At 31.0% G+C, this 19708-nt stretch overlaps 1 protein-coding gene across 2 annotated transcripts; it reads left to right on the forward strand.

The window, feature by feature from the left end:
- Positions 1-6121: 6121 nt before the first annotated feature.
- LOC148626502 (uncharacterized) lies at positions 6122-14022 on the forward strand. 2 transcript variants are annotated; one of them, XM_088570551.1, is made up of 2 exons: positions 6122-6220; positions 12701-14022. In XM_088570551.1, exons 1-2 carry the CDS (start codon positions 6189-6191, stop codon positions 13716-13718), a joined length of 1050 nt encoding a protein of 349 aa, XP_088426677.1. In that variant the 5' UTR covers positions 6122-6188; the 3' UTR covers positions 13719-14022. The 2 variants fall into 2 exon arrangements, with proteins under 2 accessions (XP_088426677.1, XP_088426676.1); XM_088570550.1 differs by lacking the exon at positions 6122-6220 and adding an exon at positions 10584-10691.
- The last annotated feature ends 5686 nt before the right edge of the window (positions 14023-19708 follow it).

A 19708-nucleotide genomic window follows, 5' to 3' on the forward strand; every position in this document is an offset into this window, starting at 1 on the left:
ATCAACAATTGATTTCCTCACAGACCCTGACGCCTTTTTCATTCGGCACGATTCGTATTAAATTGCATGTTACCTGCCAAAATAGGTTCTATCAATCAACAAGCATTGTGATGGAACATGTACCTTGTCAGTCGCCATATTTGTTTGTGAGTGGTCCTGCCGTAATTAAGTTGTTTGATGTCGTTATTCTCACGTGATGTGTTTCTCATCGAAATCCTTGCAGCTCATGCTTTGGATAAGGCACCCCATCTGTGCTTTGTCTCCTATCAAAATTTATTCAAAAGGCTAAATCGCATCCAAAATTTCAAAGCAATGATGATGCTAAAAAATACAATGTTTATTATAAATACAAAGTAATTTCTACAAAATCACATTTGATATAGACCAAGTATTTTTTTACAGCACTCATTTCAAACAACAAACAATATAGTAGAAAATCAGTTATTTAAGAATAAGGTAGCAATCATGTATAACACATAATTGATTTAAATATCACAAATTAAACGAAAATGTCCATTATAGAAAATGCTAAATAAACATCGCACATGTAACTGGTCTTTATATCACAGAAAACAATAGATATAGATAGCAGTGGGTAGCAAGATATTTTAAAATTGTTACATAATTTAAGTTGTCCAATGAATCAGTGAATGCATCGACAATTTTACTTTTTATATCTCATCTCTTTAAAGAGGCATACTTCACGGTTTTTAAATACAATACTTTCAATATCCCTGCTCTGGTATGATGCATGCCATGCATTTATTTGATTCATTTTAATTCGAACTTACATGTGAAATATAGACTGAAAAGAAATAAGAAAAAAGTAATAAATATTTAACCGACAATGATAAATTTGAAATGGAAAACCCTAATTATTTCTTTTTGGAGGCTTGCTGTTAAGGAAGTCGTAAGTTTCTCGCCAAAATGTCATCAATTTACAAAAATGGGATATATGATCAGTTCTTTAAGGTAGCAATGAATAGCACATTTCAATATATAAAGATGCCCTGTCGTGAGGCAAAGTCAGGATTGCTCTTAAATTAAAGCACACATTATCAAACAATTAAGTTCTTTAAATGTAAAGTATCGTTTTCAAAAATTTCTGAGGTGTCCAATTTGATTATTTTTTTCGTAATTTATCATTAGCATTGAACTATGTATGAAACGTGGTCACGACAATAGAAGTAACAGGGAGCGTCTAACTTTTTTTGTTTGAATGCTTTTGTTTTTTACAGAATTACAAGGCTCTGAAACAGTTTTATCTATTGAATTAAATCATACATTTTAGCTTTTCTTTTCTGGCTGCTAACTTTGATATACAAACCAGTATCAATACTGGCAAACAATGATTTTTTTTGTTTTGAAAATGTAGATTCTCTTATTAAATTAAAATAAAGCAACAACTATATAGAGTTGAACAAATTTAGAACCGAATTTTGAAAGATCGTTGAAACCCAAGTGGAACTTTCACAGAAAGTCGTAGATATATTGAACTTGGTGGCAAGTTATAAATAGCAAAGTGGCGTTAAATTTGCACTTAAAACTTTGTAAAAAAAAGTATTCTATTCATATGTACAAATCGCTACTTAGATGTAGCTCCTTTTTTCTGAATATTGCTTTCGTCAAGTGTTAAACAAAAACCAAATTAAAGTACGGGGTTGGTTTTTACGAACAATTTAACATCTGATTGAACTGTTCTAAATCATTTCATCGTTTTCAATAGCCTTTTCTTTTTTAAATATAAACATATTTTATAAAAGCAAAGTAACCTAAACTAAAGTTAAGCTTTATGTACTTCATTTTCGTACCTGAAAAAGTCAAAAAGCACCAGTACAAAAAGGTCAACATAACATACACTAATGATAGCATGACGTTCACTGTCAGATCGGGTCATTGTTTTTCTATGTCACGATCTGTAAACAAAGGTCAATCATTTATTTATTATCGTGTCGTCAAAGAATGGTACAGGGGTAAATGATAATTTTAAGAAAACTTTTTCGTTTAAGTTCAATATTGACATTTCAAAGATAAGACGTCAATAGGAACAAATTGTCCACTTTTGTATTTAACGGGTGTGATATATATTTGAGATACAATAGCGGGATTATAATGGCCAATTCATTTTCCTTATTTTCATTATTTTCCCATATTTATAAGATGTTGTACATTATTTATTAGTACAGTTTAATTCAAGATTGATATACTAGCATACTTATCCTTTTTATTTGTTAACCTTTCATATTGACAAACATTATTACATTTTTTAACATATCACTAAAATACCTTTTTAAATGAAGTTTGTTTGGTATCATCAGTATACGACATTATTTTCTCTTTAACTTATTTTGTTGAAAGTTCCAATTACGACCTTTGATATACAAATCACATTATGAAGGGAGATAACAAAATAACCGAACTGATTAAATCTAGTCAATAGTCTAATGGAATAGCAAAAAGAAATTCCGTATAACAAATGACAATATCAAGGTAAAAGCTGGAAGGATGGTAATGGTCCTGTCTTGGTACAAGCATTTCAAACATGAAAAGTATGTTAAACCAAGTTTTTTAGCGCAAAATTTCCCGCCTCTATTACGGTCCATTAATTCTGGTATATATCAATGCACATTGGCAGCATAAAATTGCCACCAGTCCAAATCGGTAAAATCAGTAGCCAAAGAAAGAAATATGAACAATACATAAGTGAAAAGAAAACAAAGAACTAGATATAATACAAATTAAATTAACCCAAAACACAAGCTTATAAATATGTCTTAAAGTTTGTGGAGAAGACTCATCACTAGTAAAAAAAATAAGTCTTCAGTAGTACCACTGAAATTAATGAGTATATCTATCAAATTGCAATATCCTGTTGTAAACCAAGATTATTTCTTGTATCTTTCGGGTTATTTTTCTTTTTCGTTAGAATATAATTATTGCCATATAGAAAGAACATAAAACATTAAAGAAGCCCTTACGCAAAAACGCGTGCAATGTCAGTAATGTACAGAACTGCCAAATAAGTAACAAGACACACGCCATCCTCGCTAAGACTACATTAATATTGAATGTGGGTTTAACTATTCTTTGCGTTTTACCTGCGTTCATGTCATTGTAATAAGAAAATAATGACTGTAATTTTGTTCCGATTACCAACTTAATTTGTCAGGTAGAAAATTGTCTGTATATTTACGAGGTGGCGGCACATCATATTGTAGAAAAAGTGAGTTGTCATTCGGATTCAGGTAAATCCAAGGGAAACTGGCGATGTTTATTTCTATGGTTCGATTGATGGTTTTCAAGACAGTAAATACAGTCGCATAAACATATTTTGGCTTTATACTTTTCAGGTTCCAATGAGTGTGTATTTTAATGTTTGGTACTGCAAGATACTGGTAGTTATCAAATGCATCTCTTTTCATTTAATACGTTTTACAACTTTATTATTTATACACAAGAAGGCTAACTTTGGGAGTGGTTTCTCCATTATCTATATAATTAACTACATTTTCCGCATTTGTATCTATCTTTATTTTATTTACGTTTAACCTTTTTGTTAAGCTTAGCTTTGCTTCGTTTTTTTGTTTTTTGTTTGTTTGTTTGGGTTTTGTTTGTTTGTTTGTTTTGGTTTGATTTGTTTGTTTTGTTTTGTTTTGTTTTTGTTTTTGTTTTTGTTTTTATTTTGTTTTGATTTGTTTTCTTGTGTGCATTTTTTTGTTTTATTTGGTTTTTTTGTGTCATGTGATCGGGTTTTGATTATCGCCTTAACATAAATTTGATGATGACTACCAATGTAAAAACAATCATTATAAGTGTTTATTTTTTAACATAAAAACAAACGGTAAAATAAATAAAAAATATAGGAAAAAAGCACTTGTTACCAATATTTGACTTATTTATTTTGGTCGTTGCCTTTTGTTACGTGTAAATAAAAGAAATATCCACAAGAAAATAAAGGAAAACACACACTATGTGTATAAGAACAGTAAAGTTCCTTTTCTATGTATTTAAGGTAACATAAGGAGAAACGAAAGTATGTAAATGCATTAAAAATGTGTTATTTTGACTTCATTGTATCTTTTATTTCTAAAATATTATACAATTATTAGGTATAGCAAACATTTAAGTAGTATTCCAGCTAAAAATCATGCAAAATGTGATTCATGGGTGAAAAGCCTACATATTTTTATTTTTCATATTTTGTTTGAATTGCCATAGTAAATAGAAAATAATATTCAGTTTTGCATACAACCTGTGTTATAAGAAGATAAAAATTATATTGATTGCACTGTAGATTTCAAAATTAAGAGAGATAACTCTGTAAATGACACTCAAACACAATAGAATCTATGGGATTTTCAATGTTGATTATCTTCTAAGAGTATGCAGATTTGAATGAATAATTACACATTTCATAATATAAAACAACTTCATTACAAAAATAAAAATATGTAGCTTTTTTTTTTGGGGGGGGGGTATCACATTTTTCCGATTTTGCATTATTCTTACTAAGATAGCTACTTTAATAACCATAGAATATTGAGAAATTGCAATATTAGTTATTTTTTATCTTCTACTAAATTATATGTATAAGCTGTCTGTTTATATTTATTCGAAGACACTCATTATGTTTTGTTTTACTGCTCAAGGAAAGATTTAAAAGGAAAATAGATTTATCGATCTTATAATATGTTGAGTGAAGAACGTCATTTTTGTCAAATTAAAAACTTCCTACCACTTCGAATGTTTACGCTTCTATTATTTCTCTTTTCGTACTCATAGGTAATACTTCAGTATTCTTAGTTCTGTCTTTGGCATTACATTTACTTGGCATTGGTCTGGTTATTTGTTTACCTAAATTTCAAACATACATAGAATGGCGTACTATAAACTATTATTAATTGGACCACATGAATATGAAAATATGATAATTTTGACATTTTCTATTAGCAATGAACTTTGTCTTCCTCATTAGATGGATACATTTATGAGATGCTCACAAAAAAGATATAGGGGCAGATGTAGAGGGGCGGCTTTAAGTTAACCCCCTACTGAGTTGGACAACACGATGAAATTAAGAAATTCTCAGACATGTGTCTGAGACGAAATCTTAGTCGTTAGTCTTTATTATTTCAGACGTAACTAAACCAATGAAAAATTCATGGTTACGCGCGTGCAGATCTCTTAGCAGTCACGCGCTGCGAAGGGGTGGGAAAAGGGATGTCTTCATACATTGAATATGTGACAAGTTTAATGAAAATTAAGATTTGAAATTAATCTATGTTATTTTATAGAACCAAGGGAGCAATCAAGATAATTAGAGCATCCGTTGACGAAAATCACTTTTATTTGGATAATTTTACCATGATATCTCTCTCCGGGCGACGTTCACCTGCGCTAGGGAGATACCTCGGTGAATGCACGACCCAGCATAAACGTCACCGCCATTGTGAGGAATCACTTAAACGTTTTATTTTCATATTTGGTGGACAATTATCGCTGTAGGTGCATTTGAATTGAAAACAGTGGCAAAGAACAAGAATCAGTATCCGTCAGCATGAATCGACTTTAAACGCTTTAATAAAAGGAAACGAAGAGAACAACTTAAGCTGAACTGTATTTATTTAATTTAACAGAATACCAATTACGTCCCCCTGCTGGTCCATTGACAGCGATACGTATAATATTTCACTATAACTTGACTACAATTTACTGTTTGCGGAGTAAACGTATAAACACAAGTAGCTTTAAAAGTATAAGAAAAATATGTTGCCATCTCTTGTTCTAACTTGAGGATGATCACGATTTTAACATTCAAGTCTAATAACTTAAATGATTTTCATTGAAGAAATCACCTTTTGATCAACGTATCCTTTATCATTTAATTGACCTGTCAGTTTATATGTTATAGGAAAATTATTGTAAACAATTTTCTCTTCACTGTGACGCTAGCTGAAACCCTTATCAATTCACATTTCAATACGGCAAGATGAAACCGGTAATTTACTCTACTGTCTCCTCAAAGAACCAATTAGATATTAATAAAATGGTCATGTGATATATTCAGACACGCCTTCGAAAAGATGATATTAATAATGCAAAACATCTTATTCTTAAAAAGATTGAAATAAAAGAATTAATTTTATTTCTAACCGATACCCGTAATAGAACTGTAACTTGGCAAAAAGATGAAAATGATGTTTCCTGGACTAACATTCGGGTAAGTGTGTAGAGTAGGGAAAATGAGATAATTTCTATTAAAAACAAGTTTTTTTTTTTAATTGTACTATAGATTTCTTGCTTAAAACTTGTAAAAAAGTGTGTAGCGTATGGTAAATGTATTGCACTTGAAAACGTGAAAATGTTGTGTATTCGACATATCTTTATTTAAAAAAAAATTAAAAGAATTAATGAAGTTTTTCTTCAATGTTGACATATCTTTGTGTAGTATTATTTCCATATCTATGCAGCAGCATAAACAAACCCCAAACTGATGTAAAGACATGACTTGAGTTTGATTGTTGAGTAGTTCGGACTGTATTTTAATATTATTCGTTATATTTTGGTGTGGTTTAATCCCTACTTAAGTAAAGAAAATTAAATTGTCACTTTTTTTAAGTGAGGTTCCAAAACCTCATATGGTCATGTAAATAAAGTACATCTTTGGCTTTTGTTTATAGAATTAAAGTATTCAATAAAAGTCGTTGAATTAACCCTGTATAATTTATACATGTTTATTTACAATTTATTCTCATTTATTATTTAAACGTACCCCTTTTATTTTCATTGAAACTATTTTCAAAAATTTTATTCTTTCTTAATGGAAAATAAAATCAAGTTCGTAAACTTTTTTTTACCTATTGTAAGGGCAAAGAAAAATGTTTTCTGCTGGGCACTATTCGGGGACCGCTCTGGTTTTCCATTGTTAAAAAAAATGATAAACCTAATTAGCGAAACGAATAATATAAGGGTTATAAGAAACTTTTATATATTCAAAGATAGCTTGTATGGGAAGACAAAAATTATTCTACTGACATGCAGTTATAAATTAAGTAGCATTTCTTTCTTAATACTTCATAGGTGTTCTATAATTTATAATAGTTGTTAAATATTTCTTAATTCAAGATTATTTTTACTGACCAAATATACAAACAAACAAAATAAAACAAAATAATTGAAATTGTATTCATTTATTCATTAACAAAAATAATTTATTTTATTTTATCTAAATGCGTATGATATAGTGTTGTCTTGTCCAAGTAAAATGCAATAACTTTTTAGGATATTCTTACCTCTTAAAATAAAGACTCATTTAACACCTGACACAAAAACCTCTTGTATAATATTTGTGATACATTTTTTTTCTCTTTTACTCATTTTGATGGATGGATTTTTTTAAATCTAATACAATAATATGCCGATATCTTTTTCCTATAATATGGCTAAGCAAGGGAAATGATTCATACTACAGTTTTAATTATTATGATATGTGCAATGTATTTATTTAGTTCACAAAGTAATATACGTAAAAAAAGCAATTGGGAATAAAAAAAGTAAATGAATAAGGGTTTATTGCTCCGGGTTGAAGAACTGAATAACTGTGAGCTTCAGGAAATTTACTTTATTTCTCCCCTTACAAATTAACTCTAATTGTGTATATATTGTGTATACAAATTGATATGACTGTGTTTTGTATTTTGGATGATATTTTTTGTACCAATGGTAATTCCTTGTATGAGAAATAAAGAAAAACAGTTAGATGGTATTAATAATCATGTTTTTTGTGTTTGGTTCAGAATGGGAACATTTATTGATCGACAAAACTAATTGTTTAAATATGACGCTTTTACAACAAACATAATGGGATTTTATTCAACTGAAAATCAGATCGTTATTATTATTTTAATATACTTGATAAAAAATATTTCCTTCGTGTCATTTTATGTTTAAATACACCTTGAAAAGAACTGCAACTTCAACCGTCGGCGGCTCAGCTTGAAATTGATTGCCTAGGTGAGCTCACATGAGATTCATCGGTCTAATGTGAAATTTAAGATGTAATTACCCTTAATTCAATTAAATATGATCATCAAACTAATATTCAGGTAACAATTTGACAAATGATAAAGTTGCAGTTTTCTCTTGATTGATTTTTATAAAGAAGAAGGATTTGCTTTTTTCTTTTCTTTTTTTTTTGATATGTTCAATTGATATTATAAAGTGCTTGCCATAAAATATGTGTTTTATACTTTATTTAGTTATTTAAGATTCTCTACAGTAGTTCAACTATTCAAAAATAAGAACTTTCGATTCCAAATAAAGTTGTATACTAAACATTTATTACAGTGTAAATAAGGGTAACAACAAAGTTACCGAGCACTATAATACGATTCAAAATCAAATCAAATCCAAAATAAGTCTGGAAAATTGGATGTAATACCACCGGAGCAGCTGGTACCGCAATGGTCCTGACTTGGTACAGACATTTGAAACGAAATGATGGGTTAAATCTAGGTTTTACAGCGTGGGATCATTTTGTGCTTAGGTAAACAAAACGAATAAGTCAAAACTATAATAAGGCTGCATAACAAAAAAATAATAAGAAAAATAATAAGCTTTGTAATCCCACATTCATTAATTGACACGTTGCATTCGGTTCGTTTTGAGCAGGCAATGGCGTACTAATCACAAAATCGACTCGGAAAGCGTGAAAAGTATAAAATATCGCTAGAAATCACAGAAACACTCGGGTACGGTACGTTTTTTTCTGCCCTGCATTCTCATTGGTGTTAAATTCTCTAGTACAATTTTTTCAACGGTAATAATAATTTTCATTACCATTCATGCGCAAGGATTAAGACTGTAAGTTTGTATAACTTTAAATATATTAGCTTACTATAAAAAAAACACGAATATTCAATTTGTCATATATTGCTCTCCTTTGACTTGCGTTAAACCGTCCTGTTTCTTGGTGCGCTTTTCCCACAATTTGTCTGGTATTATGTTGTAATAATATAATATCACAAAGTACGTAAGGTATTATGTTAATTGTATAATAAAAAATATTTATTTCATACAAACATAACATTCATTTTGTCGTTTGTTTGTATTTTTACTGTTTATTTCTACATAATAAATTATTATAGTTAAAATTCGATACATAAGTAAAGAGAATGTGTATAAAAAATTTTTGACAATAAGCAGATCACGGTACACAAATTATTATTGTGCTTGGATTACGGTACATGGAAATCGAAACGGGTACAACTGTTAGTAATTATTATTATCATTATTTTTATTCAACTTATATATTTGTAAAGCCAACATTTTGCTCTGTCGTATGTACAGTTAGACAGGTTCTGCCATCCCCATACTAAATTCACTCTCGTCTTGCATGTACTGTAAGTAATATCGATATGATTCAAATATCGAAATATGACTTTTATCGATCTAAAGCTTAAACACTTTCATATAAGATTGTTTGTGGCAATATTGAAAAAAAAATGAATTATAACACCAAAATGTTGTGCATCAGTAAACAAATTTAATTTGGACAAAATTCCATTAGGCACTCAATATAGCCATAACAAAACGTTATGATATCCATTTGATACCTTACATGGAATGCATTTTTCATATTTGATATTTATTTCTTCCGTTTTGATGAGTTGTGCTTTGTTTCTCGTCTCTTTCTTGGTTTTTGTAAAAGTTTATGTTCTGTTTTCATCTGGTTTGTTGTTTATTGGTTTATTGTTTTATGTTTTGTGATTTGAGGGGGTCATTTGTTTTGTTTTGTTTTGTTTAATTTTTGTTGTCTCATTTTTGTTTTTTGTTTTTGTCTTTGCTTTTTTATTCATCGTTTCGGTCAGGAACAATGGTAATGATTCAACTTTCAAATGATGATGAAAGAACTTACTCCAAATAAAGACAGTGTCTGATTTCTAGACTCTCATATCACATAAGGTGAAAACTCAAAGGTAAACATATACCAACGTCTCCAATGCATGCTGTTAGCATATACAGCCTCCTGCTGTATCCATTTGATGAGGAAATTTACAATCGTACCAAATATCAGTTCTATGAGTGTAATTTGAAGTTTATTTACAACAATGAGGCCTTTCATGTCTTTGATTAATTTCTGCTTTTATTGCTGATGAATTTGCTTTACCGTACCATTAAAATACTAGATGTAATAAATGTATAGAATCTCTGTACTGGATTTTCCTTTTATTTAGTCATTTTACAGAGTTTTATTCCTAAACATGTTACCTTTCTTATTACAATACACAAAAGACATCGCTTGGACTCCTGCGGGCGGACTCGATTCAACAAAACGGATCGCGCCATGAAGATAAATGCGTTAAATAGCAAGATGACGTCGAGAGAGAAATTGTAGTAATTACATTAAAGTTTATGTCATTTTTATAACTCTTAAACGTACTGAGCTTCTATATTTGATAAATTCTCGATGAAAAACGTTCATATCGAAGTGAAAACTCAATTAACAATAGCCATCTGTGACAATGTATGGTATACATAGTTATATTGAACCACTTTATAGGGGGGCTTTTGATCAAATATTTTCTACATGCTAAACTGCTAACAGTACATTACTTTTTTCCTAAAGAGCAAAAAAATATATGTTTGTCAAATGCATGTATAACAGCAATGATGGAGAAATACTGCACGAGGTTTGTAGAAAATCTGTTTTTATTTCTCTATGATATCTAAGCAGTATATGTTTGATAAGTGACGATATTTTTTTTATTACTTTTTTTATCAGTTTATTGATAATTATTTACCAAATTACTAGATAGACGATAATTGCTCAAACAATGCAAAATAGAAAAAAAAATTATCTTCATACTAAGAAAAATGTATGTCTTGTCATAACGATCATTTGATATTGAAAGTATAAGAATATTAAGATATTATTATCAGATCAATATTATAATTTTTGCAGCTGATTATATCACAGCGGATGGTTTTGCATTCTGTAAACATTGATGAAACCTAATATTTTTATCAGTTGTACATGTACATGTAACAACCCTGAATTTTAGCCTTTTTTTCTTTTGCAGTTATTTAAGATTCAGTTATATGTGTGATGTAGTAATCATAATAATGTGCATACTTGATGCAATTTTTAATCAAACCTGTTTTTTATTGTTTTTTTTTTATTTTCAAAGTAAAACTAAATAAATGCGACTAACTTTGAATTGTAATTAAACTTTTCTTTATTGATAGTTTAGTAGTAAATACAAGAATTTGCAATGTATTGGACGTTTTGTTTTCGAAAACAAATACGTACTTCTGTCTGTCTGTCTTTCCAGTTCTTTAAAATACCCTACAGGTGTCCCTTCAAAATACAAAACAAAATAAATGATAATTTAGGTTGCATTTGTGAGTTATGGAAAATGTACAAAAGTTTGGGTGCTTGGAACTTTTCACGCTTTTATAAAAGAACCAGTTCTTATTTTAAATATATTTTTCTTACTTGCTGAAGGCATCAATCAAGAAAAAAATTACGGATCTTTAATATAATTTATTTTCAATATCGCAAATGTCTGTGAAGATGCATTCAAAGCTTAACCTTTAAGAAAATCTCTTCAATTTAAATCGACAACTGATTGACGCAGTTATTCTATAGAAAATGAATGTAATTACTCATAAGATGATGATGATGCTCCTTTTAAAACATAAAGAGCTAAGTGAATTTCATTGTAAACAATTACCACGTCGAGGCGGCGCACGTTAATAATACCTGTTTAAATGGTATTATCTTATCCATTTGAAAGAAATTTAATCATTTAAACTGTAGACTGATCCCATAATTATTTATCAATTTCAAAATGTTGCATTTTCAATAGCCCCGAACAGCAAGATCAGACTAAATTTAACCACTAAACATTAAAACATCATTTGAAAAACCTTTTGCGATGGCATGAACTACCCACTTCCGCTTGCAGGAGACGACCGATTATGCATATTATCCGAATCAAATACGGACACATCTTGTTATTATATTACCTGAGATAATCCGGTCGGAATGGCAAACTAATGTCAAACAACAGTGATGCTTTCTAATCGTTTAATTTCCACACACGTGAATGCCATCAATGCTTTTCCGTCTGTTTGCCAAAGTGTGATGATTATAAGATTTTTTCGTATCCGGACTTCAAGCTAGGAAAATTGTCCTCTCGATGTTCATGTTTTCCGTCAGAAAATTAACTTTCTCAATTATTTGTAATTTATCAAAATGGGTGTTTTACCTGATAAAATTGTATTTAAGAGTTTAATTCCTGAAATAAAGGATAATCAAAGTAGTTTTCTCGTGTCTATTCGTACAATGTATTTAATTTACTTTGAGCACATCGAACCTGTATTGTGTGCTCTTTCTTAGTTTGTAATGAACTTATGATTTGATATTAGACAATATAAAATTCAAAATCTTCCGGTTGACAAAATAACGACAAAACCCTACATTCAATGCCGAACCCGGAAAAGTTCGACCGAAAAAATAGCAAACATTTTAGACATCTTTTGACAGCCCAAAGATGGAAAAATCCTAAATCCTCATATTAAAAAACATAAAATCATACCAGTAATTCAGAACATGGAATTAAACTAAATTGATTAATCATACTTAATTTTGGAAAAAATATTTTACTCATACCATATTTTAACTTTTAACTTTTAGTGGATCGTCTCCATGTGAGGACCAGACAAGGAGATTGCAACTAGAATATACAAGAGCGCTGCAGACCAACACAATTACAGCATCCGTCCCTGCCATTCGGAATCCAGTACCGAAACCGCGGGAAAGTGCACACACTATTGGTAATCCTGACATTAGACCTTCCTTATCAAATGTGTCTTTAAGAACCATGACTTCACCATACATGACCCCTTTTCCGGGTATTCCACTTCCGTCTGGATCTTCGAATAACGCCACCTCTCTTCCGTCAACAATTATTCAATATCCAACTGCAATCTACCCGTTCCCAAACTCAGCAAGTAATGAATTAAAACAGCTTACACTTGCGCAGTACCAACAATTGGGAGCACCTCCAGGATTTCCTACTGACTTGTCAAAGTTAAAATCGCCATTTATAAATAGAAATTATTTAGAATTGGCCATGCTAGTTTGTAACACATTTAGGGGTAAACTCTTTCCGTGCCCGCATTGTCGTTACGTCACTGACCGAAGAAACAACCTGAAACGACACATTTCTACAATGCACCAGGCATGCGATAAAGTTCTCGAATGTTGCGGCGTAAACTTCACAACAAAAGCATCTTTAAGAGAACATATAATGATATTTCATCACAATGGTTATTCTTGTGCGTTTTGTGGACGACGGTTTTGTCGTAAGGCTTTACTGAAAAGACATTTGTCTGTTCATAGTGGACAAAAAGATTACTCTTGTCCTCATTGTGATTATGCTACGAGTCATAAAAGTAATTTAGAGCGACATAAACGAATTCATGAACGCTTGAGAGGTGACGATGACGATGCAGAAAACAGTCATATGTTCATTGATGTGGAACAAGTCCACGATACCGAAAATGAAGATTTGCGAGATTGTGATACACCTGAACCTTTGTCTCTAACAAAAGATGACGTAGTGGATTGTCATAGCAGCGCTGAAACAAAAGATAAAAGCTCTAAGCATGATCATAAAGCAAGAGACACTTTAATTGATGTACAAGTGTAAGTCGTGAAAACAAGTTTAAATAACTTCCTTCGATCCACACACTTTGAATTTACACCAGTGAACAATAACTAAAAATGAGAAGAAAGCCTTAAGTGACTTAAAAGGGTCATTTCGTTCACTTAAGTCGCAAAATGATCAATGAAATCACATTTCCACTGGATACAATAGTGACTGAATGATCTAGAATTATTTACACAGATATAGTACATTTGTTGTTTGTTATTTATGATTTATTTGTTACATTTAATTTATGAGCCTGTAGTTTACACATTTAAAAAAATGTTGGTACAAATAATAAAACTTGGAGAGAGAAAAATAACTGTATTGAATACATCGTAGCAAAGATATAGTTTGAGTACGAGGTCAGGTTCGTGGAGTTAAACCTGAAGTAATATTCTGTGTAAGAATCAGGCAATGGGTGGTACATCATTTTTATTCATTTAGTCTTTTTGCCTCAGACATATTCAATACAACTAGAAAACAACTGAAAACCTATTTAAATTTATCTTGAACCATCTGTGACGTAGGAGATCTTGACTGCTTATATACGGAAATGCGGGAAAATTTTTCCACCTTTTTTTCTATATGCATTTCGACAAAATTTGACTTGTTGATATCTAAAACTTTACAAACATTTTCGATTGGTTATTTCTGTTACTATAGATTATTTTATGGGTAATTTTTTGAAGATGGACATATTTTTGTACGCATCTTTAGTGAAAGATATCATAAGCTACCATTATAGTCTTAGTCACAAAAACATAATGATATGTAAAGTAAGGTATTCGGACTGTTTGCATTATACGAGGATTGAGTTGCTTGTACTATTTCAAAAAAACTCTTCCACAAACCTTTTTCCTCTTCTAACCAACCATCCGATGTACCATGCAATTACGCGTAGGTTAGACAATATAACGCATCTTTTAGACTCAATATTCTAATTAAAACTTTCAGTCCAATAAGGTGATAATGGCGTAGAAACAGAAAAAAAAACCTGAAGGAAATTACATGTAATGTTTTAACAGTAGTCTTTGTAAGTATCATGCAAAATCTGTAAAATGTGATATACCTCAAAAAGGCTACAAATTTTTATTTTTTGATATTAAGTTGATTTATGGGTCTCTATTATGGATTTGTGTAAATATTTATTCGAATCAGCCTGCTCTTAGGAGATAATCAACATTGAAAATCTGATAGATTATATTGTATTTGAGTGTCATTTACAGAGTTATCTCCCTTAATTTTGAAATCTACAGTGCATTCTATATAATTTTTATCTCATAAGAGCACGTGGTATATGAAAAACCGACTGTTAATTTCTGTTTACTATGGCATTTCAAACAAAATATCAGAACTAAAAATATGTTGGCTTTTCACCCATGAATCACATTTTGCATGATTCGTAGCCGGAGTACTACTTGATGTATTGTTTTAAAACATTACCTACATCAAATCACTGGCCGAACTATTCTGTAATTGCAATATTTTTGCAACTATTTTCAGCTTCTAGTGACACTGACTGTTGTCATAACAGTAACATGTACGGCCTTGCATGAAGTAATTGCGTTCATCTGCCCGCCCTCAAATAGATGTTATTCATATGCAGTCTCAATACGGTGATTCGTCTCTGACATAAGTTTGATTAATAGTTTATAAAGTTATGAATGAGTTGCTTGTCACAATTTAGTCACAACTTAAATAACAAAACACATTTTGCTACTATTTTTTCAAATGTACTTTACATACCTTAAATGTTTTGAATTTGTGACTAAAGCTAAAATGGTAGCTTGTACCATATGTCCACCTTTAAGTAATTACCTCTGGACCTTTCATTTTTTTAAACCGCATAAATACAGAATAAAAAAACAACACTGAAAAGATCTTTGTTTTGGCTTCTAGTTTAAATACTCTGCCATAACACAAATAAAACGTTTCAATTCAAGGATGCGCTCGCCCTTGAGTCTCGAAGGTCGAGTGTCCAATATCCACAGAAACTGGTGCCTCTAGCAAGTGCGTACATCTAACAGATACATGTATACTTTTTTTTACAAAATTACTATAAACGTATTTATTTTAGCGATTGCTTATTTTCGCGGTTTCTGTCAAGTGAACATTCACGCGGATGTCAACTTATACGGTTTTAAAAAGTGATAAGCGTTTTGTAAAGTGTTAACAGCAATTTCGCTGATAAAATTTTTCGCGGATTCTTATCTACCTCGAAAATAGCAAATATAAGTACACCGCAAAAATTTACACCTTTACGGTAGCTAAATGGTTGGTTGAAAGCCAGAATGTACCAGAGAGTGCTCATCGCCTCCAATGTGGAGGTGTTGATTTCATTGGACAAAACGGTAAATTGTCAATCTAGTAGGAACCGAGTGTATAGGATAAAAGAAAAATTCTTGTTCTATAAAGACTTAAGTGTCAGTCCCTTTAAGAATCAAGTAGTGGGTGAAACATGGTATGAAAAAACCATCATTTTGATAGTGTAATTTGACTATTTGCACCACCAGAATCAAGGAAAACAGACACAATTTTTAGTTCATGCTGGACCATTGAGTTACAATTTCATTGAAATGCACTGAAAATGAACATTTCAAGGGCAGATATCTGTCGGAAACTTCATTTTTCAAACATTCTATTGAAAATTTTCTGAGCAAAGCCAGTGATGCAGAGATTAAATTGTGTTATTTTAAAATAGAGAAAGTATCCTTGAATGATATTACATTGTCAGATCAGTGAGTTTTTGACATACATGTTCCGGATTTTTCCCATTTTGCACGATTCTTACAAAATTTTACTTGAATAGTAATAGCGAACAAGGTTAATTTACAATCAAATAAATTATTCAATCAATCAACTAATCATTCATTAATTGTTACAAAACAAACGACACAAAGTTGATAAATTATAATGTACTAGTGCATTTGTATAAGTGCCTAACATTAATCACAATCTCACTTACAATTAAGAATTGGTAATAATAAAAAAAATTGTCTATTGAAAAATAACATAAATTTTCAATGTGCATATTGTTTTTTGCGCGAAGGGCAATCACCAAAATATGCACATGGAAAATTTATGTTATTTTTCAATAGAAAAATTTTTTATTATTGCCAATTCTTATAAATTAATTTTTACACATATTTTTATCTTTAAACATAAGAAAAGAAGTAGCTCTGAATTTCACTGAATAGGGGCGTATCAAAATTTTTTTATTCATTGAGATATAACAAAATTATGTTAACCAATCAGATTACAGTATTTATTACAAGTTAATTTATTTGATGATAGATCCAATTGGATCATGATGCTTTACTTATTATGACACAAAATTATTGACACAAATCTGATAATATATACCGAAGCAAAATAAGAAAAAAAAATCACAAAAAAATATTTGATAATAAACACATTTACTTTTCTTGATACAAGATTAATAGGGAAGATTTCTGAAAGAGAAATCAAGGCAACCAAGATTCTAGCGGAAATCAAAAGAAGGTAATCCAGGGACTGGACATGGAAAACAGATACACACAACAAAGAACATAAAATAGCCAAAACAATACATACAAAGCATGAAAACAATTAATGTATTACTACACTGTACTGATACAATCACATTCTGATGTAATCACTTTGCTTCCATATAGGAAAAGGGAAGCAACATATTTTATGGAATGGGGATTTATGTCAGGGTCTGACAAAATAATATGTTTTAATACTCTACAACTAAGTATAAGTTAATTGAATTATGGTCCAAGATGTCTATCGTGCAATTTTCTGTTTTTCTATTTTGTCCACATACATTATATCATTATATTTATACAACATATGAAACTGTTTGTAAAACAAAACATTTTGTCAATGGTTTCTATCGTGCAGTTGATTACATACATGTGCTTGTCCTTGCAATTGATTTTGGTCTCAGGTCAAAATCTCTTCCTAGTATATATGTGAAGTTACATACAGTAATATTGAAAGTACAGAAAGCAGAATGATTTACAAAAGAAAAGTTTTACAACCAAAAAAGTAATCAATTAAAATAAATTGTAGGAATACATTTAGATGGCTGGGTTGCAACATGGGGTTTCTGGCTATTGGATTTCACGGATCAAATGCAAGCTGTATATTTATGAGAATACTAACTGTTTGAAATTATACAACTTAGTCCGCGATATATACTCCATATTGTAGTACGAAGTTCATTAATGACAAAATGTAGACTGATTTACGACATTAAAGTGAACAACGCGTCGGGTTGATCGGGTAGTCTATCGCTTAAATATGATATAAAAATCAAATAAAGATCATACAGGGCCTTATAAAAAGAACGGGGAACTTCAAATATAATGGACGTCATTTTCTCTCATGCCGTTTTAGTATAAATAGTAAATATAACTCGGGTACTATACAATACAAGCCCTGAGTTGCTCGTCCTTGTGGCGCCCCTGGCAGACGACTTCGTACGATATCAGACCGGTTTGCGGTAGGTACCACCGCATGCAACTACGTCTTTTAAAATCTGCTCTGCACTTTACCACTATTGAGGTATAATATTTCTTCTAAAATGACTTTGTTTTTATTATTTACGACATTTTAATGCGCTTTTCTGAATGAAATTATTATTTGCATCCGCGTAAAAGGTAACTATTTCGATAACGCTTCCCCACCCACGTCAAAATCTTTCAACAAGGTTTTAAAACACAGACAAAAGCATTTCGTACTTTTCCAGATGTAGCACCAGTTACTGTATAAAAGTCCACGAGGAATACTTAAGTTTTTATTTAGATGGTTTTGTTTTGTTTTGTTTTGTTCGTTTGTTTTTGTTTGTGTGTATATCGGACGACTCCTTGTCAGAGTTATTGCCCTTGAAAGGTGAACAATGATGTTTTCTTTTACAGTTTTCAGTCAACATCTCAGAAACTATGATAGATAAAAAGAAACTTTCAATTGATGAAATGATCTTTATGGTAAGTCCTACCAAAGTTTCTTGAGTCAAAATTGTCGGACAACTCCTTGTTATAGTTATGCCCTTGAAAGGCAAGCATTTAACCAGGTGGATGGTTATGTCTCCTTGGAACTTCTTGTTTTCATATTGGTCCAGTTTGAAAGTGTGATGACTGCATGTTGTATTGACTAGTCCAATAAAGACTCCACGTAATAAGGACGAATTCCATATAGGTAATCTATGCAAATTTTAACTATGCCCTTAGAATTTCAGTCTGACAGGAACTTTTGTGTCAATCACGTGGTCCAAATACGGAAGTCTAGTCGATCTAAGCCTGTTGAGATCTACATGTATGATTAAAAGTGATATATCTATGATCGATAAGACCTCTCGTTCTCTTACAGGGTACGACCACTTTATTTCAATACTATAAGAAAAACTGAAAAACAAGTGGTGATTAAGGGTACAATATTACACGTACTAGTAATATGATATTTTGAAGGCACGATCACAAGGGCTTCAGATATTCAGCCCGATTATATAAAAAACACAAAATATTTGATAGCGGGAGCAAGTTCCTTTCGTCAATTGCAAATTAATAATGGAAAACAATGGGACTTAAAATAACCATAGCTGTCTACTATACAAATAAAGTGTGTCGAATAACGCGAAGCTTTATTCCTCCACTGCATAATATCGTCTCCTGGTTACCTTTTCAGTTATGAGCACGTCAAAAAGCAGGAAAGGTTAAAGGTGCCCTCATCGACCGCCTCGCTCAAAAAATTGCTAGAGAAACTATTTTAGACAAATTTTTCGTGTTTTATTTAGAAAAAGTGGTTGCAGGAGAAAAACAATACATGAACATTGCCGAAAATATCAATATGTTTATGTGTACTCGCTTGCTTCGAAATAGTCAGATTAGCTCGGGAAACACTCGCGATCTGACTGTTCCTAAATCTCGTCAAATAAATTTGATATTTTTTTGGTAATACATTTACATGTGTTGTACATATTAATTTATCCGTTGCATGGATATTAA

The sequence above is a fragment of the Perna viridis genome, chromosome 2, assembly GCF_037379345.1.
Source record: "Perna viridis isolate PV_CMFRI_1.1 ecotype Kerala chromosome 2, ASM3737934v1, whole genome shotgun sequence".
NCBI classification, from domain to species: Eukaryota; Metazoa; Mollusca; class Bivalvia; order Mytilida; family Mytilidae; genus Perna; species Perna viridis.

Coding starts and splice junctions, on each gene's coding strand:
- LOC148626502 (XM_088570551.1), top strand. CDS start 6,189: ATGAAAATGATGTTTCCTGGACTAACATTCGG. Junction 6,221..12,700: donor TTTCCTGGACTAACATTCGG/GTAAGTGTGTAG, acceptor TTTAACTTTTAG/TGGATCGTCTCCATGTGAGG.